This window comes from Macaca fascicularis, chromosome 14 (assembly GCF_037993035.2).
Source record: "Macaca fascicularis isolate 582-1 chromosome 14, T2T-MFA8v1.1".
In the NCBI taxonomy this organism is placed as follows: domain Eukaryota; kingdom Metazoa; phylum Chordata; class Mammalia; order Primates; family Cercopithecidae; genus Macaca; species Macaca fascicularis.
In genome coordinates, this window is record NC_088388.1 from 116285744 (window position 1) to 116313392 (window position 27649).

General features: G+C 51.5%; 1 protein-coding gene across 4 annotated transcripts in view; it reads right to left on the reverse strand.

Moving 5' to 3' along the window:
- Nucleotides 1–1840: 1840 nt before the first annotated feature.
- The window catches only part of DSCAML1 (DS cell adhesion molecule like 1), a 365882-nt gene continuing 340073 nt past the window's right edge, over nt 1841–27649 (reverse strand). For all 4 annotated transcript variants that reach the window (XM_065529022.1, XM_065529021.1, XM_005579765.4 and 1 more), the window contains 14 exons: nt 25299–25438; nt 18635–18788; nt 14114–14231; nt 13560–13723; nt 13186–13284; nt 12204–12392; nt 11440–11727; nt 9938–10093; nt 7765–7795; nt 7463–7581; nt 6679–6831; nt 5868–6062; nt 4754–5065; nt 1841–2872 (listed from right to left, as the gene is read on the reverse strand). In XM_065529022.1, coding sequence (XP_065385094.1) covers nt 2397–2872; nt 4754–5065; nt 5868–6062; nt 6679–6831; nt 7463–7581; nt 7765–7795; nt 9938–10093; nt 11440–11727; nt 12204–12392; nt 13186–13284; nt 13560–13723; nt 14114–14231; nt 18635–18788; nt 25299–25438 — 2594 coding nt within the window. In that variant the 3' untranslated portion in view covers nt 1841–2396. The remainder of the gene's footprint in view (nt 2873–4753; nt 5066–5867; nt 6063–6678; nt 6832–7462; nt 7582–7764; nt 7796–9937; nt 10094–11439; nt 11728–12203; nt 12393–13185; nt 13285–13559; nt 13724–14113; nt 14232–18634; nt 18789–25298; nt 25439–27649) is intronic.

Sequence of the window (27649 nt, forward strand, 5' to 3'; positions counted from 1 at the left end):
GACCTGGCGGGCTCCTTCCCTGGCAACATTCTTGAGGAAGAACTGAAACTCCATCTTTGAACAGTGGAGCAGCAGGTAGTATGGCTCAGTAGTTAAGGAATTGGACGCTCATGAGTTTAAATCTCATTCCCACCTCTTCTAGCTCCTCTAACCTTCTCACCTGTCAAGTGGTAATCGTGATACCTTTCTCCCGTCTGCAATGAGATTATAAGCAGCACCTGGCACCTAGTATCGGGATCCGTATTTTCCTGACAGCGTTCCCCTTCTAAGGTAGCCCTTAGGCTGGTTCCATCTTCTGCGCCTTTAGCCTCTGAGGAGTTTTTCATTCCCTCTTGCTGGTTGGAGTTGGCTCTGATTCGTGTTTGTTTGCCCAACGTCTGGTGTGCAGGGGAGGTGGGGTAGGGGGGCATTCTATGCAGACCGCTCAGTTTTGATCATTGTGCTTGCAGTTCTGGAGGCGACCTGCAGATGGCGTGCGCATCCTTGGGCGGCGTTCCGTCCTCCCAGAGATGGAACGAAGCTGGGCTGTCACCAGGTGTCTGGAAATGCAGAGCTTTGATTTTCAACTGATGCCTTTAGCTGCTTCTCCTGGCTGGGTCCTGGGTGTGGGGGCTGAGATGAGCATTTCTTCATGAGCCTAGGAATACCGAGACGTACGGAATCTCTGCCCCTCCCCTCTCACGGTGCCGACCCGGGAATCTAGTTATTCATGCGAGGGACTCCTCTGCATCCCACACACTCTTGTGCTCAGACAGTGTTTGTGGGATTCGGAAGATGCTTCTACGAAAGGTCATGCATCCCAGGTGGGGCCTCACCGGGGCCCAGGCTAATAGGTATGAGCTGCCTGCACGCACAAACTCCTCCCTCCCTCTCCAGCCCTTGACAGTTCCTCCTCTCAGCTGCTGGGGAGCAGCGGGTCCCAGACTCACCTTCCTTCCAGGTTCCTGATCCACAGCTTAGCCTCAATTGCAGCGCTCGACTCAGGAGCCCCCCGTGCACTTCTTAGGTGCACTTCTTTTTCACCCAGGGGCCAGTCACCTGCTTCTGCCTCTCCAAACCTTCAAGTCCCTGGAGGTCCATCTCACCTGCCACCTCCTGTGATGCCCTCTGGACCCTCTCATCAGAAACGGGCCCTGCACACCCACAGCACCTTGCTTGCTCCTCCGTGTGGACGCCTGTTCTTCCACTTGGCTGACTCCTTGGAAGCCAGGTGAGGTACCTGGTGTGCTGACTTGGTTCTCTTTGGCTGAGCTCCATTCCCTCTCCTCCATGAGCTTCTCTCACTCCTCAGACCTCCGACGACTTCCCTCCTTCTCCCTCTGATCTCATCTGGTCCTAACAGCCCAGAACTTTAGGCCTTGGCCTGGTGTCCCAGGTTTAGATAATCTCTTCTTCCCGGCTCTCAATAGGCACCTCTCCCACAGCTGTGGGCTAGTGATCTTGTACAGTCCTGGCCCCCTGGCTACCCTGCACTCTCTTGGAGGAGAGAAGCCAGTAGGCAACCCCTCCCCTATCCCAGGCTCCCCAGTGCTTGTGAGCCCGAGGTCGCCTCATTCCATCTGCTACAAGCTTCCCTCTGTTTACAGGTAAGGACACTGTGGGTCAGAGGGGTTTAGGAGTTTGCACGAAGCCACCGACCTAGTTCCCCTTGCAGGCCCAGCACAGCTCTGAGAACAGAAGAGGAGGCACCTTGGCTAATTGCAAGCCTTTGAAAGTCTTACAGCACTGAGCCAAAGCCCAGGCTTCTCACAAAGTCTCTTTATGAGAGACAGAAGGCCTGGGATCGGGGTCTCTCCTCCCTCCCCGCTGGCCCTCGCCAGATGGGAAAAAAGCCACCACATAGAAACATAACCTTTATTGCACACGGCGCCGGGTCTTTTTTCATAGAAAAAGGTATTAACACATAAGCATCTGCAAATTGAAGCAACTCCTGGTTTTCTTGGAACAGTAAAATCGCATGCAGTGTCTCTGAGTTGGGATTTTGGTCTTTGTCAAAACCACCTAGATTGGGGGAGGGTGAGGAGGAAGGAAAAAAATTGCTGAGTCTTTGTGCCTCTGTCTCAAAATAGGGTGAGAGAAATATATAGATATATAGCTTGTGGACGCGTTCCTATCTGTCTATATATGTATATATATCTCCACACATATTTTGTGGGGTGGGGGATTTGACTTGTACTGTCAAATTCTTTGTGCCCTGGCTTCATGGAGAAGAAGAAAATAGTTTCATTTGTACAAAAGAGTTCTATGTACAGGCGTTCATGATTGGGGGTTTTTGTTTTGTCGTTGGTTGGTTTTTGTCTGTCAGTTGAATATAAATAATGCAGAAAAACAGCCGAGCTGGCGTGTGGGGCTGCGGCGCAGCACGGTCCAGGCGTGGGCTGCTCTTCCTGCCAGCGCTACACCAGGGTGTAGGATTTGGAGTAGGCCCCGGCCCCCTGTTTCTGAGACCTCCCTACCCCCGACGTGCTCATCTCGAGAAGCGAGTCCCTGGAGCCCCCCATTTTGGTGTGTGGACCCCCGGCTCGTGGAGGCTCGGTGCTGGGGGCCGGAGGGGCAGCACTGGGGGCGGTGGGGGGCTCAGCCGGGGTGGGGCCGGGGGCTGGGGGGGCTGTGCCGGCTGGGGGTGCTGGCATGGCCAGAGTCCTCTGAGGTAACGTGGCTGTGGAGGCGGCAGCGGGGGCCCCTGGGTGGGGGAGGCCCAAGGGCTTGCTGGCAGGGTCCAGGGTCAGGTGGCGAGCCTGGGTGTGGTAGGTTCGAGCCAGGTTCCGGATGGAGGCCTCACGGGGTGGGACCACGGGGCAGGGCTCACGTCCATCTGCCTTTCGAAAGAAGGCCTCTGACTTGGCATACAGGGGCAGGTTGCAGTAGTCACCTGGAATTACAGAGGCAGAGGATGTTAGAGGCAGAGGCTCATTCAGCCCTCACCCCATCGCCTGCCCCCCGTCTTCTCTCTGATCTGGCACGGGGCCCCTCCACTGGGGGGCAATAAAGAGTAGCGGAAAGGTGGGGTGCTTGGCCTTTCTGACCTTCATTTCCTTATCTGTGAAATGGGGATGATCTTTCTTCCCCACAGGATTATTGTGAGGGGCGAATGAGATGAGGTAGGTAAAGTGCTTTGCTACAGTGGCTGCTGCAGATAACAGCTGCCCAATACATGGATGCTTGTTGTTCAATGGTCACTAGAGGCTGGTCAGCTTCCGGTAGTGGAGAGCTCACTACTGCTAAGGACAAGGATGTCCTAACGGCTCTGGCTGGTGGAAAGCTTTTCTTTACCCCGAGGAGGAAAGGAATATCATTCCCTGTCGCCTCCCCACCATGGAGCCTGGTTCTGTCCTCTGAGGTCTCACAGAGTGAGGCGTCCCCCTCTTTCCCATGGCGGCCTTCCAGATGTTTGAAATCAGCTACATGTCCTCTCTCCTCCCACTTGGTCGCCTCTTCTCCAGGTGGAAAGTTCCTAATTTTTTTTTTGAGACAGAGTGTCGCTCTGTCATCCAGGCTGGAGTGCAGCGGCACGATCTCAGCTGACTGCAACCTCCGCTTCCTGAGTAGCTAGGATTACAGGCATGTGCCACCACGCCCAGCTAATTTCTGTATCTTTTGGTAGAGATGGGGTTTTGCCATGTTGGCCAGGCTGGTCTAGAACTCCTGACCTCAGGTGATCAGCCTGCCTTGGCTTCCCAAAGTGCTAGGGTTATAGGCGTGAGCAGCCGCACCCAACCTAGTAATTTCTTAAACTGCCTCCATGTGACATGCTTCTAAGACCTCTGTTGCCTGACCACCCGTGCTCCATGGGTACCCTGCCTGCAAATGGGCCTCTTTCCCCGGGGGAGCTGGGCCAGGCACTTTCCTTAGATTTTCTTATTGAATCCTCACGACAGCCCCCAGGATTGGTTAATACCTGCCTGAGCTTTACAAGTGAGGAAACTGAGGTTCAGAGAGATGAAATCATTTGCCTAAATTTGCACAGCCAAAAGGGGTGGGGGTGTCATTCAGGGCCACAGTCTCCAAAGTCTTTCCATTGCTCCAGGCTCTTTCCATGACCCAGAGAGCCCCACCCCTGCCTCAGTTAGCATGGCTAGTGCTAAGCAGACCACACTGCATTGTTTGATAGTCTTGGCTTTGCATGCTGTGACCCCAGCGTCTGCTGATAGACTCCCCCTGGTGATCCTAGCCCTGCCCTGCCAGCCTCTAAGTGCATAGGCTCTGGTCAGGCCCCTGGGGTCAGGTGGTTCCCAGCCAGGCCAGGTCACTGCCTACCAAGAGGTATGACCATGGTGGGCGGAGCTGCCAGGACTGATCGATTGGGTCTGGATTAAATTCAAACAGCATTGAGACCAGAGACCCTTTGGCAGCTGACCCTGAAGGGATCTGTTTCCATCCTGGCACAGCTTCAGATAAAGGGGATGCTCACTACTGAATGAATGAGGCCTTACGACATGGTGGGGATGTATATCATTTCTAATACCCATCACAACAATGCAATGTAGATACTATCATTGGCATTTTACAAATGAGAAACTTAAGGCCACAGAGGTTAAACGGCTTACCCAAGGCCACAGACCCAGGAAGAGGTTGAGCCAGGATGTGGGCCCTGACCTTCCTTGCTCCTAAGTCCTTGCTGTTGGTACCACCCTGCACTGCCAAGGAGCCAAGCTGGGCTGGCAGGATCCTGGTACTAGTAGGACTAGATCTAGCCAGGGCTCATGGAGCTGGGGGCAGGGGGCACTGCCTGGGAGGTGGTCTGAGCACTCACTCTTGTTGGCCCGGTGAGGGATGGGCACAGCCACGTTTTTGCCCCGGTCCGCATCCTGGGGCTTGGGTGGTGAGGCGGTAAAGCGGCAGATGCCAGGCTCTGAGGGTGTGCTCATGGACGTCATGCTGTCAGCATTCTCGTTGGTGCCTGTGGTCATCTGGTCAGAGGAACTGTCAGAGATGAAGCACTCGGTGATCTCAAACTTGGCGTGCTGCAGCTGCTCCTCCAGCTTGGCATGTTCGTAGGCCCGGGCCAGCTCCTCATAGGTGGAAGAGGCGCTCTCAGTGGACACCATGCTGTTCCTTCCTTTGTCTGGGGAGTTAAGAGGACAGGAGTAGGTTATGGGGAGAAGGGTATAAGTGAGACTGACTGAGCACTTCCCCTGCCCGTAACCCCAGCAGCCGTCTGGAAGTCTGGTCATGGAGGACACCAGGCTGAGGAGATCCTGTGAAGGTGGCAGTGGTGGCAGAAGTAGGAACTTTGACTCATGAAGGGCAGAACATCTTTCATTCTTGAATATAAGCGGCTGGGTGGGGTGGCTCAAGCCTATAATCCCAGCACTTTGGGAGGCCGAGACGGGCGGATCACGAGGTCAGGAGATCGAGACCATCTTGGCTAACACGGTGAAACCCCGTCTCTACTAAAAAAATACAAAAAAACTAGCCGGGTGAGGTGGCGGGTGCCTGTAGTCCCAGCTACTCGGGAGGCTGAGGCAGGAGAATGGCGTAAACCCGGGAGGCGGAGCTTGCAGTGAGCCAAGATCCGGCCACTGCACTCCAGCCTGGGCGACAGAGTGAGACTCCGCCTCAAAAAAAAAAGAAAATAAGCAGCCATCCCCTGGAACATTCAGCCCTTTTGCCAGTGAACATCATGTGTACCAGTTTCTCTGACAATTTTTGGGAAAGCAACATTAACTCCCTGACCAAGTAGAGGTCAGTGACGTCAAGTGTTTTTGTCCCAGCTGCACAGTGGGTCAGTGACCAGCTAGACATGAAACTGACTTGTGCCTTGGCCCCATGAGCTGGTGGGTAGAAGCTGGAAGAATAGAAGGTGAAGGTGAATGATGGGGAACTGTGGGGAGGTGTTCAGGATGCCAGCAGGGCCTTAGGCACACCTGTGTCCTGGGACAGGCTGGCGCTGTAGCTGTCACTCTCAGTGACGGTGACACCATGCTGGGAGCCCACAGTGCGCCAGTCAGAGGTGAGGGTGCGAGCAGGTGTGGAGGCCTGGCACTTGGTCAGGGTCCACTGGCTTGAGTACCGGTTCCGGGTGCTGTGGGCTGACTTTACATTCTTCCTGGATACTGGATCTGCACAGACAGAAGCAAGAAATTGCATCCTCCAACCACAGGCACCCAGGCTTGGGCAGCTGGCACTTACCAGAAAGGGCAAGGGGGAGCAAGGGAAGAGGCAGACGCAGCAACAGAAGCTCCCTTGGGAATGCTGCCTTTCCTAACCACATCACTGTCCCCAGAGGAGAACAGCAATCGAGTCAAGGCGTGGGGGCAGTGGAGGGCATTCTCCCCACCCACCCCATCTTTTCCTTCCACCTGGGGGAGAATGTGATGTCCTTTCCTGCTGCCTCCTGACTGTCCATTCATTCCCTACAGTCCTTGATGTGTTCTCTCCTATGTCCAGATACACAGTGCTAGAGATAGAAAGACCCTTGGAGAACTCAAATACCCAATACTCTCAAAATTTCTACGTAAGGGAACAGGCCCAGAGAGATAAAGTTAGTGGTAGACCCAAGGTCACAGTTAGTAAATCTGCAATCGAGGTCTCCAGGCGCTAATTCCAGTGCTTTCCATTTTTTCATTCTATTCCATTATGCTCCCTCCTCCCTTTAGAAAAAACACCACCTCTGTCACGCTATGCCCAAGGCACCCTGGGTGGGAAGACGGCTGTCTCCCTGGGGATAATGCATACTGGTTCCTGGCCGGATGTCAGACATGTCGATGAGGGGTCCTGTGCTCTGGATGAGGGCTGGGTGGTGCAAGGAGACGCCAGTACAAAAACTCTGTGGGTTGACAGCTTGGCTGAACTCAGCATCTGTCACAGGGATGGTGGCCTTGTCATCTCCTGGGGAAAGAAGGACAATTACCATGAGTCCTTGACAATTGTTTTTTAAAGCTCTGTTGGATGTGACTGAATTTCTCTTTGTCTTTATCCAATGTGTTTTTTGTTTGTGGATTTGTTTGTTTGTTTTTTTGAGACAGGGTCTCACTCTGTTGCCCAGGCTTAATTGTGATCATTGCTCACTGCAGCCACCTCAATTTCCTGGACTCAAGCTATCCTCCTACCTCAACCTCCCGAGTAGTTGAGACTACAGGATGTGTCACCATGCCTGGCTATTTTTTTGTGAGGTAGAAATGGGATCTCACTATGTTGCCCAGGCTGGTCTCAAACTTTTGGCCTCAAGTGATCCTTCCTCCTTGGGCTCCCAAAGTGCTGGGATAACAGGCATGATCCACCACACCCAGGCTTTATCCAATGTTGAGTCACAGAAAGGCCAGCAATTCCCTCCGTTGGACAGAGGAGGAAACTTAGCCCTTGAGAGAAGCCACAATGAGTTCTAAGGTTGTTGAGTGGTTGATGGGGCTACTTCCAGAACCCTGGGCACTGCCATGAGGGCAGGTGTTTGACTTCCATGGATTGTAGCCTGGGGAAGCACATCCAGCATGACAGGGAGCTTGTGGCACCTGTCACTCACCCAGCTGCTTGATGCCTTCTTTGTCCTCAATGAGCAGCTGGACCCTGGGGATGTCAATGTGTAGCCGTGGGCCCTGGGGTGGCCCTTTCACAGGGGTGTCAAAGCTTCTATTGTTCTTGCTGTGGGGAGAAAGACGAGGTGGGTGGCTCAGCAGCCATAAGGGGTTGGGGGAGGGGGCTTTGCAGGACAGTGGGATCTTAGAAGCCTGTCTCCTATTCTGGGAGTTCAGAGCGAGGCTCCTGAGTCCTCCTCAGGGGAGAGAGGAGAAGGGAGGAGAAAGGAAGCAGCTTAGTGATACTCACCTTATCAACATTTCTGCCAAACTCTTTGCATCTGCAAAACAGTAGAGGGAGAGGAGGGCTGGGTGAGAATGAAGTTTGAACAGGATGACAATGGGAGAGGCATGGGAAACAAGGTGGAGAATTCCTTAAAATGGGGCCAGGGCTGGTCTCCTAAGAAGCAGAAGGAGAAATGTAAGGACCTACAAAACAGCCTAAAACTTGACGCAGTTTCACTGCTCCCAATTCAGGATTTGGCTCAAGTCTGTTTTCCTTTCTTCAGATTTTATCTAATCGAGAGATCCTTCCCAAAGCACAGGGGGGCATAGCAAGTGCCCCATCTGCTTCATGAATTGACTCTACTTAAACATGACACCATAACAGGCTGGAAATGGATATCAGTGGAAAGGTTATCCTCAGTTATATCTTGGGGAGAGGAGAGGATGTGGTAGAGGTGGTCAATAGAAAGCCTCAGATGATTAAACTCTCATATCAACCAAGAGGCTTCACTTCCTCCTCTGGGGACTCTGTGCCCAAAAAGTCCATGGATGGATTTTGGGGCCCATTCTTTGTCTCAGAGGAGCCTTGAATAGGATCAGGACTCTCAGGTTAGGAATTTGGAAGAGAGAATTAAAGGGCCTACTTAATTTATTAGACCCCTGATACCTGAGAATGAGCTGTCAGAATGAATTCCAATAGTTGTATGCATGCATCCAAGCATCCAATTATCTAGCTATCCATTCACCCAATCATTGATCCATCCATCCATCCATTTATTCATTGATCTAGCCATCCATCCATCTAACCATCTACCATCCAATTATCCATTCATCCATCCAACCAACCATTAATTCATCATCCACCTATTCAACCATCCATCTGTCCATCCATCTACCCATTGATTCAACCAGTAATCCATTCAACCATCCACCCATGCATTCAACATCCATTCAATCATTCTTATATTTATATATAAAATCTTCCATCCAACCACTCCTTTAACCATTCACCCAATCATCCCACAATTCCAATTGTTTTTCCATCCAGCCATCCATCCAACTTGTCATCCATCGATCTATCAGAATAGTCATCTGTCCATCCAAGCATCTGTTCAATCATCTACCCATCTGTTCAACTATTCATATAATCATTATCTAGCCATTCAACAATCCATCCACCCGTCTATTCATTCAACCTTTTATTCAACCATCCTTACACCCAGCCATCTATTCAGCCATCCAACCATCCTTCCATCTATACATCTTTCTATTCAACCATTTATTCAGTGATCCATTCAACCATCCAACCATGTAACTACTCACCCATCTAGTCATTCAATTATCCACCCAGTCATCCATCCATCCATCCATCCATCCATCCATCCATCCAATCATCAACCATCCATTGAACCATCTGTTCATCCATTTACCCAATTCCTGAACACAATAGGGAGCATTAATCATTCTCTTTTCTGTGCTACTATTGTTCCCTGGCTTCTCACATTAGATGATAATCTCTGTAAGAGTATGGCTTTGCTGTTCTTTATTGATCTCTATAGTCTTGCAATATCTATGATGAAGCAGACTCAATAAAAGTTTTCCAAATAAGTGAAAGCATATTTGTGAAGCAACTAGTAGGTGCCAGACACTGTATTAGGCCATGGGAAAATTGAGGTAAATCAGACCCATTCACAGTAGACTGTGGCATCAGGTAATGGAAAAAGGGGATAATATTCAAAATATTTAACACCTGACATGGTGCAGAAACTGCCCAGTTAGAACTGAGCATTGTACTAGAGGCTACCTGCAGGTCTATTCTTTAGTGGATGGGTCCTAGGAAAGTTGCAGGGATCCTGTGAGAGGGGATGGAGCATCCAGTGTGGAAAGGAGCAACATCTGTTTACCAACCAACATGGAAATGTTTAAATATTTAACAACCAACATGGCTTTAACCAGTGTGTACCTCTAAATATTAGCCCTGACTGGGGCAGGCACAAAGTCTTGGGGGCATAGAGGAGGAAGTGGTGAATGAAACCTTCTGAACTAAGGAGGTTTCAGAAAGTTGGAGTGACCACTCCTCCTTCAAGAGGACACAGGCACTCTGTATCATCCAGATGGTGCTGTGAGCCAGTGAAGTGGGGACAACGTGGCTGAGAGCCAACACCCCCTCCTGGAAGGCCCATAGGAAGCTCCCCCACCTCGGAGTCGCTTCAGCCGCTTCTCCTTCCTCTTCTTGCGTACAATGAAGAGCAGTGCCACCCCCAGTGTGGCCAGGATGACAGGGCAGCCGATGGTGAATAGCTTCTTCACGTCGTCCCCTTCACCTTGAGCAGACTTGATGGGTGGAATGGTGCCTGAATGAGGGCAAAGAATAGAATTAGATGTCCCTTATGAGCCAGGTGCTGTGCAGAGCATCTCTTGGGTGAGGCAGACCTCTGACCTCGCTTGCTGACCTTGGGCTCTGACCTCCACCTCCTGGCACAGAGCCCTGGCCTTCCCCTCTGCTCCCCAAATTCTGGTCCTATCAGGACAGCCATGAACAGTTGTGTCATTTTTATATTGCATTATATTAACGACTTCCTGGTACTGTTGTAGAATTAGCCTGAAGTCTCCTGGAGTTAGTCTCTCGCCTGTTGGAGTTCAGTGCTCATTCCTTGAGAGTGGATTGATGGGTTTAAATTCTCATATCCAGCTGGGATGGGGAGAACCAAGAGTGAAGCATGGTAGGAAGAAGTCAGGGCAGTGGACCCTGGGTTCTCTTTCCCAGATGGGGACAAAAACCACTACAAACCCTACATTCTCCCCCTGCTCACCCCTCCTGGGGGCCATATCTGTTAACCCGGGTCTCCTGCAGGGAAACATGACAAGTTTTCCTGCTGACATAACCCTCTGCCAAGCCCTGATCCTTGCCTGTTTCAGAGCTTTGCTTAAGAGTCACCTCCTTCATGAAGCCTTCCTTGCTTGAGTTCATCCCCTTCTGATACTGCTTTTGTTCTGTTTCCTTAACACATAGGTAGACTTGTGACAATGGGCTTCTATGAATTCAGCCTTCCATGTTCCTTCAATGGATGTGTGTGTGTATGTGTGTGTATGTGTATGTGTGCATGTGTATGTGTATATGTATCCCTATGTGGCAGAGGCCACCTGCTGGCCAAGGCACTTAGGAACTGGTAGTATGCCTTTTCTGTGGATTTCAGAGGCTCCCTGTTCAAAAACAGGGTGGCCACTCAACCTTCACAGGACTCCAAGAGAGCAAGAAACAAATCAGTACAGGGTTAAGCCACTAGGCTTTGGTATTTGCGACTGTAGCATAGGCTGTTCCCTCCTGGCTAATATTCCATATCAGCAGAAAGTTCTTAGGGGTCAGGACCTCAACCACACCTCTACCTCCCTCGTCACCTCCCTGAAACAATGCACAGTGATTGAGGACTGCAGCTTCAAAGACTCTCCATCTTTGGTATTACTGACCTATGTATCTGTCCATCTGTAGTGGCCATTGGTGCATTGCCCACTTACCTGGCTGCAACCAACCTGATGTTCCCTTTGTCAGCCCTTTCGCCTGTGGGCCAGCATTTCCCCCACCTGCATCCCTGCCTGTTTTTCTACTGGTCTGTCTCTTTATGTATCTGCCACTCTGCCCACTTCCTTCGCACTACCCTGCTCCAGCCTCTGTGCCATCCCTCCCACCCTTGCGACTCACTGCCATCGTAGTCCAGGGTGGCGAACTGGGCCGTTTCGTTGCCGCAGCCAGCGCTGTTGCAAGCCCTCATGCGCAGCTCGTACCATGTGGCCTCTCGCAGTTCCGTCAGGAACACCTCCCCAGAGCTGTTGGCCCGGAGGCCCTGCCAGGCCCAGGTCCCCTTGGGCCGATACTCCAGAACGATGGCTGTGATAGGGCAGCCCCCATTGTTCCAGCCCTGCAGGTTAAGCCGAGCATGCGTGGAGTTGATGTGGGTGAAGAGGTGTTGGTCTTTGCTGAAGGAGGGCTCTGGCAGGCCGGAGGGAGAGAGAGAGGTTAGAGAGACTCGGGGGGAGGCAGGACTGGGCTGAGCTGGAAAGGATTTCCCTGGGGCAGCTGGGATGGCAGTAGCTCCAGAATACATGTTTGGCACAGGTCAGGTGGGGAAGCCCCAGGGGGCAGAGGAGGAAGAGGAGGGGAGGGAGGAAAGGGAAGAAAAGGGCAGGGCCTGGAGAGAGGCCTCAGCAGAGGAGGAAGGGAGCCAGGAAGAGGCAAAGGAGTGCCACGTTCGGCCACCCAGTGGGGAAGTGGAACTAGTTTTTCCTAATGGGATCTATTGGGATGCTGTGGTGATGGGAAGGAGGCTGAGACTCCTCCCTTCAGGCTCCCTGCATCCCTGGACCCCTCCTTCCCCACCCAGCCACCTTCCACCCCATACCCGGCCCCTCTACCCCACCCTCCCTGGGCCCGTCACTCCTTCCCTGCCCTGGCGGCCTGGGCCTCACCCCGCCCGTGGGTCTTGGCCTCGATGATCTCGCTGATGCGCCCAGAGCCCACACTGTTCTTGGCTGCCAACTTCACCTTGTACCATGTGCCACACTTGAGGCTATCCAGCTTGAAGGAGCGCTCGCTGGAGCTGATGAACACGTCCTTCCACTCCTCGCTGTTGTCCACCGAGTACTGTAGCACGAAGCCTGTGGAGGGTAGACCTGATTCAGGTGGGGGCAGGGCAGGGCAACAGAAGCCCAGCCTCGGGTACTCCAACAGGGGAGCTGGGCTCCAGGGATGGGGCAGAGTCAGGCCTTTGGTCATTGGAATAGGCATATGCTCCTTAGAAGCAAAATTGGAAGGACCAGCCACAGTCAACTCTCTGTATTAAACCAACCAATCAACAAAACACTGTAAGGGCCTTGGGTCCAGCCCCTTGGCGGGTTTGACGCTGTCACTTTGGCTGTAGCGTTAGGGGTTAGTGGCCCAGGTCGGGAGTGGAGAAACCCAGAGTTGTGAGGCTCGCAAAGGGTCCTGTCTAGACCCTCACTACTTCACGCATGGCCCCCTGAGCAACAGGCTCAGCAGCACCTGGAGCCTGTTAGAAAGGCAGGTCCTCAGCCCCAGTCCAGAGTGCTGAGTCAGAGCTGCATTGTTACAAGGCCGCTTGGTGACGCAGACGCACACTCATGCTTGGAAAGCACTGATCTAGTCCATTTGTCTACTTTGACAGATTGGGAAACCCAGACAGAGAGGGAAACAGGCTACTCCAGGGTCACACAGCTCACAAGTAGCATTGGAGGGGCAGGAGTACTAAATCCCAGATGACTGGGCCATTGCAGTTCCCTTGGAACTTGAATGACTTCCTTGTGGGTCACTTGGCCCCCAGATCATTTCTGCCATTTGAAGACAAACAGCAGAAGTGGGTGAAGCCCCTTCCCTGCCCCAGGCCCAGAATTCCTTCCCCTGTCTTCCCCCCTCATCCAGACCACTCCTCACCTCGGATGGAGCTGCCCCCATTGTCACCTGGAATCCAGGTCAGGGTGATGGATGAAGCTGAGGTTTTGGAGACAGTGAGGCGTGGCTGGTCCGGGGGAACTGTGAGCGGAAAGTCACCACCCCTTAGCACAAGGGTGGACCCTGTGACGGGGTATGGGGCTCCCCCCATGACGGGAAGGTGCTGGCTCTCCCACACCCTCACTCCCACTCCCCAGCTCTCCTGCCTCCCCTTCCACATGCACCTCTGTTCCCCCAAAGTTCTATCTCTCCCTTGATTTATCTTCTTCTATTCGATGACATTCTCACGTGATGGAATTCCTACCCTTTCTCCATCCCTGTCCCCACCAGGGGCCACCTGCCTCACAGAGCCTCACCTTGCACCAGAAGGTTGACGATGATGGTGTCAAAGCCACCGGTGTTGGTGGCCGTGCAGGTGTAGTAGCCAGAGTCCTCAGCCTTCACTGCACGTAGCAGCAGTGTGCCGTTGGTGTGGATGAGCCGGTGCCCGTCCATGGACACCGGAATGGCTGAGTCTTCACTGCCGGGGGCGAGGATGGGGCGGGTGGGTCATGTCAAGCACCCCTTCGTCCTGAGTCCCTCCCCCCGGTGTGTGGCAAAGAATGCTGGGAGTGGAAGGAGGCTTGCCAGGGGATGCTGGGTTCTTGGGGCTTTGCTCAGCACTCCCTGGGGGTATGAGGTAACCCGGCCTCTTTAACCATTCGGGGAAGGGAGGTCCTTGGCTCCCAAGAGGGGAGCCAGGAGGCCAGGCCTGCTTGAGAGAGCAGTAGTAGTACACCCTGCAGGGCGTCCACAGGGCCTGGAGGCAACCGGGTCACCAGGAAGGAGGGCCCCAGACTCTCCTCCTCACACCTCTTCTACTATATCCCTCTTTGGGGCCACCCCATCCCTCCACAGTCCTGACACACACCTGTCCTTGGTCCACTTCACGGCAGGGGCTGGATCTCCCACTGAATTGCAAGGCAGCCGAACATCTTTCATCCAAGGTGTCGTCACGGTGCCCCCAAAGGAGATTATTTTTGCTGGGGCTACAGGGAGGAGAGGATGAGAGCCACGCCACTTCTACCCCTGCACAATATCCTTGCCTCCTTCCTCAGGGCTCCCTGGATTTACAGTTCAAATCCTCCCTCCCCGATCTGACTTCCACCTTGGGCTTTTGGTAAGGGATGGGTGTTAGGGAATATTGGCTGGGAGACGTTGACTCAAGAAACATTGATGAAATACCAGTTATGGTCAGGATGGCATGAGGCTCTGAGGATTCAAAAAATGAGTATGATTTATTCCCTGTCCTCATGTTGATCACCGTCAAAGAGGGAGACAGATACTTAAGGAAAAATTATAACAGGGGCAAAATGCTATGGTAGGTGCAGGCACGAAGAAGCCCAGGGGTGCGAGGCAGGGGGAATTTGAATGCTGCTTGATAAGTGGGCGGTGGAGGTGATGGCCGGGAACAGCATCTGGAATAGGAAGCTCTCACTTGAAGGCTAAGAAAGACTTTATATGCAGGGAAGAAAACGTATGTCAGGAAAAGGGAACAGCACTGAGCAGGGACGTGGAGACCTGAAGCTCACGGCAGGTGTGAGGGTTTGCAGATACCCTGGGGTAACCAAAGCTTGAGTCCAGGGGACGGGCAGGAGTAGAATCTTGGGGGCTTTGCTGGCAGGGCCAGGAGGTTGGACTTCCTCTTAGACAGCCACCACCAGGGGGTTATAAGAAGTGGTGTCGGCCAGGCTCGGTGGCTCATGCCTGTAATCCCAGCACTTTGGGAGGCTGTGACAGGTGGATCACCTGAGGTTGAGGTCAGAAGTTCAAGACCAGCCTGGCAAACATGGTGAAACCCTGTCTGTCTACTAAAAATACAAAAATTAGCCAGGCACGATGGCAGGTGCCTGTAATCCCAGCTACTCGGGAGGCTGAGGCGAGAGAATCGCTTGAACCTGGGAGGCGGAGGTTGTAGTGAGCCGAGATCATGCCACTGCACTCTAGGCTGGGTGACAGAGCAAGACTGTCTCAAAAAAAAAAAAAAAAAAAAAAAAAAGAAGGAGTGGTGTCCTCAGCCGATTTCAGATGCATCCTGGCTGCTTGCAGAGGATAGTTTGGTGGAGGGGGGTCCCAGAGGACATAGACCATGACAGGATGGTGGCCAGAATGCAGGCTGGAGGTGATGTGTGGCAGTGGGGAGATGAGGGGCTCAGAGCAAGAGCTGACAAAACTTGGGGTCTCGCTACTTTGGGGGAAGAGAGTGGGGAGGGGAGGATGGCTCCCAGGATTCTGGCTGGGCCACGGAGGTGAGTGATGGCACCCTCATGGGAACAGGGCACACTGGAGGAGGGGCAGGCTTGGCAGGAAGGCCCAGATGGCTTCACCTCGTACTGAGTCCACAGTGCAGCCACAGCTGTAGCTAGACCTCAGGCGGGTGCGTGTTCTGGAGCACCAGAGAGATGCCTGGACCAAAGACGCTGATCTGGGAGTCAGCAGGCGTGATGAGGCCACAGGAGGGGATGCAGATTGACAGGGGAGTGACCAACTCTAGGATCAGTATGCACAGGCAGAGAGGAGAGGACGGGAGTGCCCCGAGGGTGGCTGCAGAGGACTGGGTCAGCAGCATCACAGAAAGTGCAGGGCCACAGGTGCCCAGAGTGTGGTGGGTGGGTAAATGCATCTAGTGCCCGAGAGATCGCCAGGCCCAGATTTAAAGGAACCAAGTGCCCAAGTGCCTCAGAGAGTAGAGCAGGCCCATGGAGCTGGGGCCCTTCTTGGGTGGAAGGAGAGTGAGAGTGAGAGTGAGGGAGCAGCTGAGAGGTTCAGGTGCAGGACGTAGGGGCTGGGCTCCTGTGCTGGTCGTGCCGGGTGCCAAGGAGCTCTGAGAGAAGGGGAGTTCTGGGGTCTGCTTGGAGCAGTAGGGGCACCAGACAGGCCCGGCAGAGGGGTCCACATGAAGACGGCCTCCAGGGGCGGGCAGTGAGAAGCCTGGGGGCTTTGTGGAGGTTCTCCGAGTTTCTCCAGAGATCAGCTTCCAGACCTGGTTTTGCCACAGGCTGGGGTTGGCTCCCTGAATCTCTGTGTGTCTCAGGGTGTGTGTGCGTGTATGTGCATCTGCATGTGTGTGCATATGCATGCGTTAGTGTATATGTGTGTGCATATGCGTGTGTGTGTGCACATGCGAGTGTGCATGTGTTAGTGTGTATGTGCATATGTGAATGTGCACATGTATACATGTGTGTATGAGTATGTATGTGCATGTGTGTGCATGTATTAGTGTGTATAGTGTGTGCACGTGTGTATATGCGTGTGTGTGCATGTATTAGTGTATACTGTGTGTGCGTGTGTGTGTATGCATGTGCATGTGTGTGCATGTATTAGTGTGTATAGTGTGTACGTGTGTGCATGTATTAGTGTGTATAGTGCGTGCGTGTGTGTATATGCATGTGCATATGTGTGTGCATGTATTAGAGTATATAGTGTGTGCATGTGTGTATATGTGTGTGCATATGTGTGTGCATATATTAGTGTGTATAGTGTGTGTATGTGTGTATGCATGTGCATGTGTGTGCATGCATGTGTGTATAGTGTGTGCATGTGTGTATATGCGTGTGCATGTGTGTGCATGTATTAGAGTGTATACTGTGCACATGTGTATATGCATGTGCATGTGTGTATGTATTAGTGTGTATAGTGTGTGCACGTGTGTATGTGTGTGCATGTGTGTGCATGTATTAGTGTATACTGTGTGTGCGTGTGTATATGTGTGGGTGCATGTGTGTGCATGTATTAGTGTGTATGTGTGTGCATGTGTATGCATGCGTGTGCATGTATTGGTGTGTATAGTGTGTGCGCATGTATACGTGTGTGTGCATATGTGTGCATGTATTAGTGTGTATTGTGTGTGTGCGTGTGTGCATGTGTGTGCATGTATGTGCATGTATTAGTGTGTAGTGTGTACGTGTATGCACATTAGTGTGTGTATGTGCATAAGTGTGTGAGTGTGCAGGTCTGTGTGTATAAGTGTGTGTGCATATGCGCATGTTCATGCGTGTGCATATGTATGTGAGTGTGCAGTGTGTGTGTGCACGTGTGTGTGTATGGGGGAAGGGGACAACAATGGTTGTCTTTCTCAGCTCACAGGGCAGCTGTGAGGTGACGCTGTGTAAATGTGTTCTAGGAAGTCCACAGCTCTCTAGGACCGTGTTTGTTTAATGTCCCCAGGAGAAGGGGCCAGCCTTCTGCAAAGATGTCCAGCCCTCACACTCCTGCCTCTGGGCCAGTGCCAGCTGTTCTGGAAAGGTGATAGGCTTTAGGCCCCTTCCCTTTCTGAAGAGGTTGGTGGTAGGGGTAAGGGGGTGGTAGGAGGCCCTGAGGCTGCGTGGAAAGAGCCCTGACTTGGAGCTGGGAGAGTTAGCTCACTCCTTCCTGGCTGTCTTTGCAGCCCATCCCACTCCTGCCTCAGGTTGCTCAGCTGTGGAATGGGTCAACAAGCCCTGCTGGCAGAGCAGGTGGAAGCCCCTGGCCCACCACAGGCCCTCGATCAGATGCTGGCTGGCTAAGCCCGTGGCAGGGTAGGGGCTGGGGCTCTTGTGTTTGGGTCAAGAGAAGCTTGAGTTGCCCCGGTAGGGTGGCCAGGCTGCGCAGGTACCACCTCCTCTCGTCTGGGCTGCAGTGGGTAAGAGAGTGGGGGAGTGAGGAGGGGCCCAGGGAGGCCCAGCGGCAAGTAGACCTGTGGTCCTGGGCTAGTTGTGGCCAGTTCCTACGCCCCAGGGATGGGACAGACGCTCAGCCTTGCAGCTCTACCTGTGCAGCTGCTGCAGCTTGCCCTGGGGATGAGGCCTTGGAAGTGTCATTCCTCTGAAAAGTGGGGGTACATCCCCCATGGCACACTCATGTCCGGTCAGAGATTCAGTGGGGCACTCCCTAAGAGGGTCTGATTCTAGCCCAGAGCTTCCTTCACAGCATGGGATCTGTGAAGGTCTGCGGACCGCAGCAATCCGCCACCGCTGGAACCACTCCTGCCGGGTGTCCGGTTCAGCTCGGGGGCTCTCCTTTGAGCCTCGACTGCTCTGTGGAAGCAGCACACCCCGCCATAGCCACCTCTGGAGGAGCTGAGCACTGGGACAAAGGCCCGGTTTTCAATTGGAGGTAGAGGCGACTCCCCGTTTTTCAAGTTGGGAGTAGGGTTTGGAGTCGGGAACTGAGTGCACCCTGTCCACCTGCCCCAGGCAAGAGCTGGCTGCAGCCTGTTGTGAGGCTTTGCTGGAGTCAGGGGGCAGCAGAGGCCCAGTCTTGGTGTATCCAGGAGGCAGGCGAGTGGCCAGTTCCTCACAGTCGGGTCGCAGAGAGAGCGGAGCAGGCAGAGCCCCTGTGTGGGGAGAACCAGGATTCTGGAAGGGAGCTTTTGGAAGTGTTTGCCCCTCTGCCCCAGCCTCAGGCTTCTCACCCTTGCCAGCAGGCTCGATGGTCACCTTCTCGCTGCTGTTGCCCCGGCCGGCAGAGGTGACGGCGGCCACCCATAGCAGATACTGCTGACCGCGGTTTAGGTGGGCGATCCGGTAGAAGAGCTGCTCTGGACTCGTCTCGTACTCGCTGGGAGCCTGCGGGGCAGAGGCAAAGAAGCTCTGAGAAGCAGAACTGGGGCCCTCCAGCCTCCGAATCTTCCTCAGTGCCTGGGGCTCAGAGGAGAGGATGGTGGGGTCAGGTGGCAGGCAGGATTCTGTCCTATTTGCCCTTTCCAAGTTTTGGAGATGCAGTGGAGAGTGTGCCCTGGGCTTGGCCCTTGGGAGCTGATGGGCCTGCCTTGTGGTGTTGCTGGGTCAGCCTCAGTTTACCTCTCTAACTGATCCAGGCTCTGGCAACTGTGGCTCAGGACAGGGGGTGTGAGTGATTTAGGTGAGGGATGGGGTAGCCAGGAGAAGGGAGAATGGGGGACAGGGGTTCCCAGGAAAGCCCTGAGGAAAGAGTCTTCAGGAAGAAACCAAATGACTGCCTCTGCCTGATGAAGGTTGGAGACAGGCTCCTGCAGCCTGCCCTGGCTCCCAGTCACCTCCTAGTCCTGCCGTCTAATTACCACTCCTGCATTTTGCAGGCAGCATGCCCGCCCGTCCAGGGAGGAGGGGGCGGGAGAGGGAACTATGAAAGCTTTACTGGGCAGCACTCTATTAATGATTATTAGTGGTATAGATCACCATATATATATTTGTAGGTTATACAAATCTATAAATTTTTTTTAAACAAAATGATAGTTTTGACAAGTTGCCAACAAAACAATATCGGATCCCAGTGGTTTTACCAGTTGCTTTGATGAAAAGATTATGTTGCCTTGGAAACCAGAGGCTCAGATATTGAAATGAATTCGAGAAGGAGCTTTTGATAAGCGCTAGTTTGCAGACCTCCTGTCAGCCTCTTCCCTGGCACGGGCGGGATGGGGCTGACTTTCATTTTATTTTATTTTTTGGTCAGCCGCGGGGAAGGGAGAGGAGGACAGCACCACGGCCCCTTTGAAATCAGAACGGAAGTCCAGGGAGGGGGAGCAGCCCCAGGACAGATGGGGGCCCGAGGCCAGAGGGAGCTAATAATTAGTTATCTCTGCAGTCATGGGATCTTGCGCACACACACTCACAGGCGCGCACACATGTAGACGCACGCACACATCTGCTGAGGAACAGACCTCCAGGCATGTATGGGCACAGAGGGACATTCTTAATGCCCCATAGAGGGGCTGAGAGGCCCAATAACTTATAACAGGAGGAGGCATCCTTTTTGGCCCCAGGCCATCTGCCGGGAAATGTTAGGGGAAAAGGCGCAGGCGTCTCTGCAACACACACACGGAGCTCCCTGGCATACTCCTCCTGCCTCCCTCATGGGGGGTCTGGCCTTGAATCCAGGAGGTCCGGGGGGGAGGGGCAGGTGCAGAGCCACCCTTGAGCCCTGGTGGCTGGGGAGCCCTTTCAGGCCACAGCACTTTGGGACTGGTGTGCATATCTGTAGTTGATATGTGCTTGAAGTGTGGGGTGGCGTAGTGGCTTCAACACCTGCCTGCCCTTCCCCTGGGCATATGGCCTGTAAGGTTGTCCATGGTTTCCGGACACTCAGTTTTCTCTCTTGTGAACTAGGGAAACAATACAGCTCTGCCCAACCTGTGTGTGACTGAGGCACAAGGAGGGAGGGGTATGCACGTCCTTTGTAAACTAAGACATGTTCTTCTCTGGGCTCATTTTTGGTGACAGTACAGGAATGTACGTGTTTCTATGTACATGTGCATGTGTGGAGAACAGCTGAGTATATATGCTTGTGTGCATCAGTGTATAACTGAGTATATATTTGTGCCTACACAGGCAGGGAAAGAAATTTTGGGTTCTCTTTGTAGGTATTAGCATCCAACCCAGATCCTGGGTGCTTTCCTTTTAACCTGGATACCACATGAGTCTCCTAAAATCATGGTCAAAAGCACACAGCCATATCCCCAAATAAAGTTCCAGTGGATCAAAGGTTTTTAAAAAAGGCAAGCTATGAAAGAAGAAACTATAGGTAAATATTTATCCAGTTTTCTAATCATAAAAATCAAGGCAAAATCATAAATGGAAATGGTTGATAAATTCAGCTTCTGTAAAAAGAAAAACTATGGTACATCAAAAACAGAACTAAAGGCCAGGCATACTGGCTCACGCCTGTAATTCCAGCACTGTGGGAGGCTGAGGCAGGCAGATCACCTGAGATCAGGAGTTTGAGACCAGCCTGACTAACTTGGTGAAATCCCCTCTCTACTATAGTAAATACAAAATTAGCCAGGGGTGGTGGCGCATGCCTATAATCCCAGCTACTTGGGAGGCTGAGGCAGGAGAATTGCTTGAACCTGGGAGGTGGAAGCTGCAGTGAGCTGAGATCATGCCATTGCACTCCCGCCTGGGCAATAAGAGTGAAGCTCTGTCTCAAAAACAAACAAACAAAAACCAAAAACCAGAATCAAGAGGCAAGCAATGAATTGGCAGAAACTTGCAACTTATATGACGGAAAATGGCTATTATCCTTAATATGTAAAGAACACTTATAAATCAATAAGAAAAACATGAGAAACACAAATAGAAATCTGGACAAAGGATGTAAATTGACAATTACCCAAAGAAGAAAAATATAGCCAATAAACATATAAAACCTAACTAGTACCCAAAGAAAGGTACTTTAAAATAAGGCACATTTATAAAAAGCCCATCTAACAAAAATTAAGCAGAACAAAACAGAAAACAAATGTAGGATCAGCATAGGTGCAAAGGACAATGCTGCTGGCCACTCCTCCTGCTGGTGGAAACGTACATGGGTGCAAATGCTCTGAAGGGCAATTTGTAAATCTGTATGCAGAACTTTAAGAATATTTACACTCTTCGTGACCCAGGAATTCCTATGGAAATGTACCCTAAGAAAATATTAAAATATGTGCATAAAGACTTCTGTGAAGGATGCTCATTGAAGCGTAATTTATAATGGTGAAAATTTGAAAGACACATTAAATATAGAATAATGGGAGACTGGTTAAATAGATTCTGTAAACAGCCATTCAAGATCATGTTTTAGGTCAGGTGTGGTGGCTCATGCCTGTAATCCCAGCACTTTGGGAGGCCGAGGTGGGCGGATCACTGAGGTCAGGAGTTCAAGACCAGCCTGGCCAGCATGGTGAAACCCTGCTTCTACAAAAATACAAATATTAGCCAGGCGTGATGATGTGTGCCTGTAATCTCAGCTGCCTGAGAGGCTGAGGCAGGAGAATCACTTGAACCCAGGAGGTGGAGGTTACAGCGAGCCGAGATGGTGCCACTGCACTCCAGCCTGGGCGACAGAGCAGGGCTCCATCACACACACACACGAAACAATGTTTTAGAAGAGTATCTGATGGTGTAGGAAAGCATCAACAGGTATTCCATGAAAAAAGCAGATTGCATTACATTATGTATGATATTATTTTAATTTGGTTTAATGAAGCACCTCAAAACCTGTACTATATATACAGATCAAAGACTGGAAGACTATATACCAAAACATCACCAGTGTTCGTCTGTAGGAAGTAAGAGTAGAAGTAATTTTTACTTTCCTCTTTATTCTTTTATATGTTTTACAGATTTTCTATAATAAAATTGCATTATTTTTATAATCAGTGAAAAATGTATTATATTATTAGCAAAATGTCTACCAGGATTGAATGCAGCTGTGGCTGTCCCCAGGGGTAACTCCCCTAGAGTCAAGGCCATACACAGTCTTTTCTGAGGATGCCACAGGTACTGGTTCATCCGCTCCTGCCAGCATGTGTGAGCACACACAGTCTCAGGTATCTGCCTATGACTCCAAGCTCATGCCACGGTTTTGCACTGTCATTGATACACGCGTGTGCCCTCATCCCTCACACCCTCTCCCAGAGCTGTCTTTCATAAATGAGTTTGTGACTTTGTTTGGAATTTGGAATATATTTGTGCAAAGTGATCATGTCACACACAGTGGTTAGGTCCCCAGGTACCCAGGACCCTCACTAAGTTCAGTTTTCCCCCAGCTTTTGCCCCTAGTTCCCCTACAGGGCTGAAGTTCTCATCACATCAGCAGGACTTGTGTGATACTGTCTGATGGGAAATCGCAAGACATGAAGAAGATGGGGGGAGGGTCCCAGTGTCTCCAGCAGCAGGAGGAGGGGAGGGAACCAGGAGCTCTGTTCTGGAGCCCAGGAGAGGAACCCTGAAGCCTGAGTTAGTGAGGAGGCGTGGCTCCCGGACACCAAGCCCTTGGAAAGACTTCATTATCAGAGGAGGAAATGACTGCAAAAGTCCAAGCTAGAGAATGACTCCCCTCTCCCACCAATTAAGGAAAGGAAGCTTGCCCAGTATCTGAGGCTATAGAATTGCCAGGCTGCTACTGATTCATTGTTCATGGAACATGTATTCCATGACCAGGATGTTCCAGGCACAGTGGTCAGCCTCTGGGGCCCAAAGACGAAAAGATGCTGCCCCTGTCCTCGTGGGGGCCTCAGAGACCAGGGTGGAAGACAGATATATGAACAGTGACTGCCTTCAAATGTGTTCAGTGTCTTGACGGGGGTGAGGAGCACGCCACGGGAGGAACCCATGGGGCAAAGGTGTGGAGGTGTGAAGAGGCACGGTGTTGCCCACAATTGTGAACAGCTCAGTGTCCTGAGAACCTAGAGTGTGTGTGTGTGTGTGTGTGTGTGTGGGTGTGTGGCAGAGTCGAGGGGAGACGGGAAAACAGCAGAACACATGGCTGAAAGCATTGCCCGAAAAACACCAAGTGTCTGCACCAATGTGGAGTCCCTGGAACTCTTACCCCCGTGAGTGGGGGTGTGACTGGCATGAACACCCAACAATGGCAGGCTGTTCTCAGCGAACACCTGCAGGCCCTGTGACCTAGCGCTGCCTCTCCTAGGTGCACACCTGACAGAGACCCAGGCCCACGAGCACCCCGAGACACACACAGGAATGTTCACAGCAGCGCCATTTGAAGAGTTCCAAACTGAAAACTGCCCCAAAGCCTTCCATCAATGGATACTAATGGCTAGCACAATGGATTAATAATTGTAACGTATGCACACAAAAACTAGACAGAAGAATGAATGAGCTATAACCACACACAACATTGCAAATGAAATTCAGGAATTCAAAATAATGTTGGGTAAAAGAAGCTGGACAAATGGTATGACTCCATTTATACAAAGTACAAAAAGAAGCAGCACTAATCTATGCTATTGAGGTCAGGATGATGGTTACCCGGGAGGAGGGGCAGGCGGGGACTGGAGCGGGGCATGGGGATTCAGGGTGTTGTAATGTCCTGTTCCGTGCTCTGGGTGCTGCTGCTTGGGTGGGTTGTGAAAATTCGCAGAGGTGTACAGTGATGACGTGTGTGCACTTTGCCGCATGTGAGGTAGTGGCTGTGAGGATGGAGAGGAGGGGCCACAGTCAGTGGGCTTCCCCTCTGGTAATAGAACTCTGGCCTCACTGGCGGGGAGCTGGGCCACCTACCACTCAGAGGGTAATTCAGAAAGACCACAGGAAAGCAGAGAGTATAGGAGGAGATGATGACACAATTACTGAGCAATCTCAGGGCAGCTTTCCTGGCAGCCAGAAGCTCATCTGCAGATCTCAGGCTGATGCCCAGTTGTTGATGGAGGGAGGAGCAGGCCTCCTGCACCTGCTTCTGCTCCTTGCTTCCAGCCCTGGGCATATCTTTCTGAGAGTACTCCTGCCCCTCTAGTGTGCTCCCCTCTGCCACCCACCTCCACTAGACTGGAAGCCCCTTGAGGGCAGGTATCTGCTCCTGCTCCCGTCCCTAGAACAGGCATGCTCTATAGTAGTCATTCAGCAGGACTTTGTGGTTGACTGGCTGGAGATGATGAAAGAGGCAGAGGGAAAAATGCATATGATGGGATATAGGTGCATATCCCCCTGCATCCATCCCCATCCTCCCTTCCCTCTCTGTGGGGCCCCTCCCAGCATCAGTGGAAGGGCGGGGCTAGCCCCCTGCCCTGTGTCTGGCCTGGGGGCTGCCCCCTCTGCTCCGAGGGTTAGGGCAGATACTGCAGACTCTCAATTCTCTCCTCTTGCCTGAGCCCAGGCCCTGGCCCAGAGATGCCTGTGCCTTCTCTCAGCTTTCCCCCATCTTTCCTTCTCCCTCATCTTGCTCCATGTGGAGGCACTCATGCGGGGCAGAGCTCCAACAGCTCCTCTAAGCCCAGACCAACCGCATTGAAAGACGGTTCACTCCCAGAGGCCACAGACCAGTCTGGGGACCTGCTGGGAGCTTCCTCTGTGAGCCAGAGCAGGAGAGCTGAGGCTGACCTCCCTTCCACCCTGCCTGGTTGGGCATGACCCACCTGACTCAAAGGAGCCTCCAGTGCTTGGGACCATCTTGCGGCCTCTGGAACAGAGGACTGACTCAAGCTGGACACTGAGTAAGGCTTCGGCCACTCTGGGTGGCCAGTCCCCATTCTTATCTATGAATCCAGGCAGAAGCTCAGACACAGGCAGCTTCAGAGTTTGGTCTGGAAGCCAGCTGATCTACAGGGTCCCTTTTCTCTCCTTCCATCCCCTTCAGCATCTGGCCCTGAACTCACTTACCGGCTGCCCAGACCCGGGGCTGGAACAGAAGATGGTGTACTTGCGGATCACCCCGTTGGGCTTGGTAGGGGGGAGCCAAGACACAACCACACTGCTAGCTGATGAAGGGACAGCTTTGATGCCAGCAGGGGGACCTGGAACTGAGCAGGGAGAAGGTCTGGTCAGTGGAGAGAAAGCAGGAGCACAGCCTTTGGGGAAAATGACAGGGTTGGGAGAGGGAGGCAGATCAATCTGGGAGAGCTCCCATCCTTGAGCTGTGGTTTAGAGGAGGGGGGGTCCGTCCAGCATGGTAAACAGATAGGAGGAGAAAATGATCATTTTGGAATTGTAACAAAGTCTCTGAAATGGAGGCCCTTGGAGTGCCAGCTTCAGAACTGTTCGCCCAGAACCAAGGACTTACGATAGGCAAAAGAGAAACAGAACCTATGAGGAATTCATCTTGATCCCTCTGACCTTAACCCCTGACCCTCACCCCCTTACTAACTGTAAGAGTGTTTTTAGCGGGAAAACACCCGGCACCTGTCACTTTCCTTTTTGGCCTGTGAGTTTCTCGAAGCTGGGACCACAGCCTGTTTTCTGGCATGAGCCCAGGGCATTGCCCTTGGAGTGCTGGCTGGGCCCTTTCTGGAAGAAAGTCTACCTTAGAAGTGACTAGGAAATCCATCTGAAGTGGACTCCAACTCTTATGGACTCTGATCTCCCCTTGCCCTCCTCTCTGGGCCTCTCTTGCCTAGCTGGGACCCCAGGACTCTGCCTGGGGGACTGGAAGCTTCCTGTTCTCAGCTCACACTGCCTATTCTCTCTCTCTGTTGTATGGTTGTGTACTTGTTTTCCTTCCAGAAACTTTTATGATCTTTTGAGGACAGTGATAGCATCCTATTCAATTTATTTTACCTCTCTGAGCTTCAGTGTCCCCATTTATACAATGGATATAAGAACTGTATTAAAAGGTTGTAGTGAGAATTAGTGCTAATTAAAGTACTGGGCAGGCGTGGTGGCTCATGCCTGAAATTCCAGCACTTTGGGAGGCCGAGGCGGGCGGATCCCCTGAGGTCAGGAGTTTGAGACCAGCCTAGTGAAACCTTGTCTTACAAAAAGTACAAAAATTAGCCGGGCATGGTGGCGTGTGCTTGTAATCCCAGCTACTAGGGAGGCTGAGGCAGGAGAATCACTTGAACCCAGGAGGTGGAAGTTGCAGTGAGCTGAGATCACGGCACTGCACTCCAGCCTGGGCAACAGAGCAAGACTCTGTCTCAAAAATAAAATAAAATAAAATAAAGTAAAGTAAAATAAAAGCAGCTAGCACAGTGCCTATTGCATAAGATACTCAATAAATTATAACAATTATTATTTTTGCATTCTGTCTCTCACCTCTCAGCTGATGGCACCTACCTCAATGTTTTCTTTCCTAGTCAATCACTTGGGGCTAAATAAAATAACTAGATACAGCATCATCATCCTTCTGGGGGCCTGAGTCCAGAACCTGGGAGTTGTCCTTGACTCCACCTGTCCTCCCTGCTACACAGCCCTGTGTGTCACTTCTGCTGGATGTCTCTGCAGCTGTGGGGTAAAGGCGTCCATGGATGGCCACTGGGGTAAGTACACTAATTGGAGTGTTCAAATCTCCATGCTTGCACACTTTTTTTCCTATCAGTTATTGAAAGAGGTGTGTCAAAATCTTCCACTGTGGTTGTGAATTTGTCTCTTTCTCCTTGTAATTCATCAGTTTTTGTGTTTATATATCTTGAGGTTATATTATTCAGTACATTCAAATTTAGAATTGCTTTATTTGCCTAGTAAATTGAGTGTTTTATCAGAACAAAGTGTTCCTCTTTATCTCTACTAATTCTTTTTGCCTTAAAGTATAGTATGTCTGACACTAATATTCCAGCTTTCTATTAGACAGTTTGCATGATATGTCTTATTTTTTCCATTCATGTTGAACCTTTCTATACCCTTATGTTTTATACATTTCCTGTAAACAGCACATATTTGGGCATTGGTTTTCACCTACCATCCTGACGGTCATTATCTTTTAGTTGGAGGATTTAGTTAATTTATCTTTAATGCGATTACTGTTATATTTGGGTTTAAATATACCATCTTACTAAATACTTTCTATTTGTCTCATCTATCCTATCCCCATTTTTTCTTTTTCTTTTCTTTTGTGGCTTCTTTTAATTAAGTCAAATAAAAAATATTCTATTTTCCTCCCTCTATTAGCTTGACTATTACACAGTCTTTCACTACTTTTAGTGGTTCCACAATAGATTACAACATGAATCTTTAGTTTACCAAAGTCTAATATCAATGGGCACTTTTCTTCTCAGACAATGCAGTGACCTTAGAGC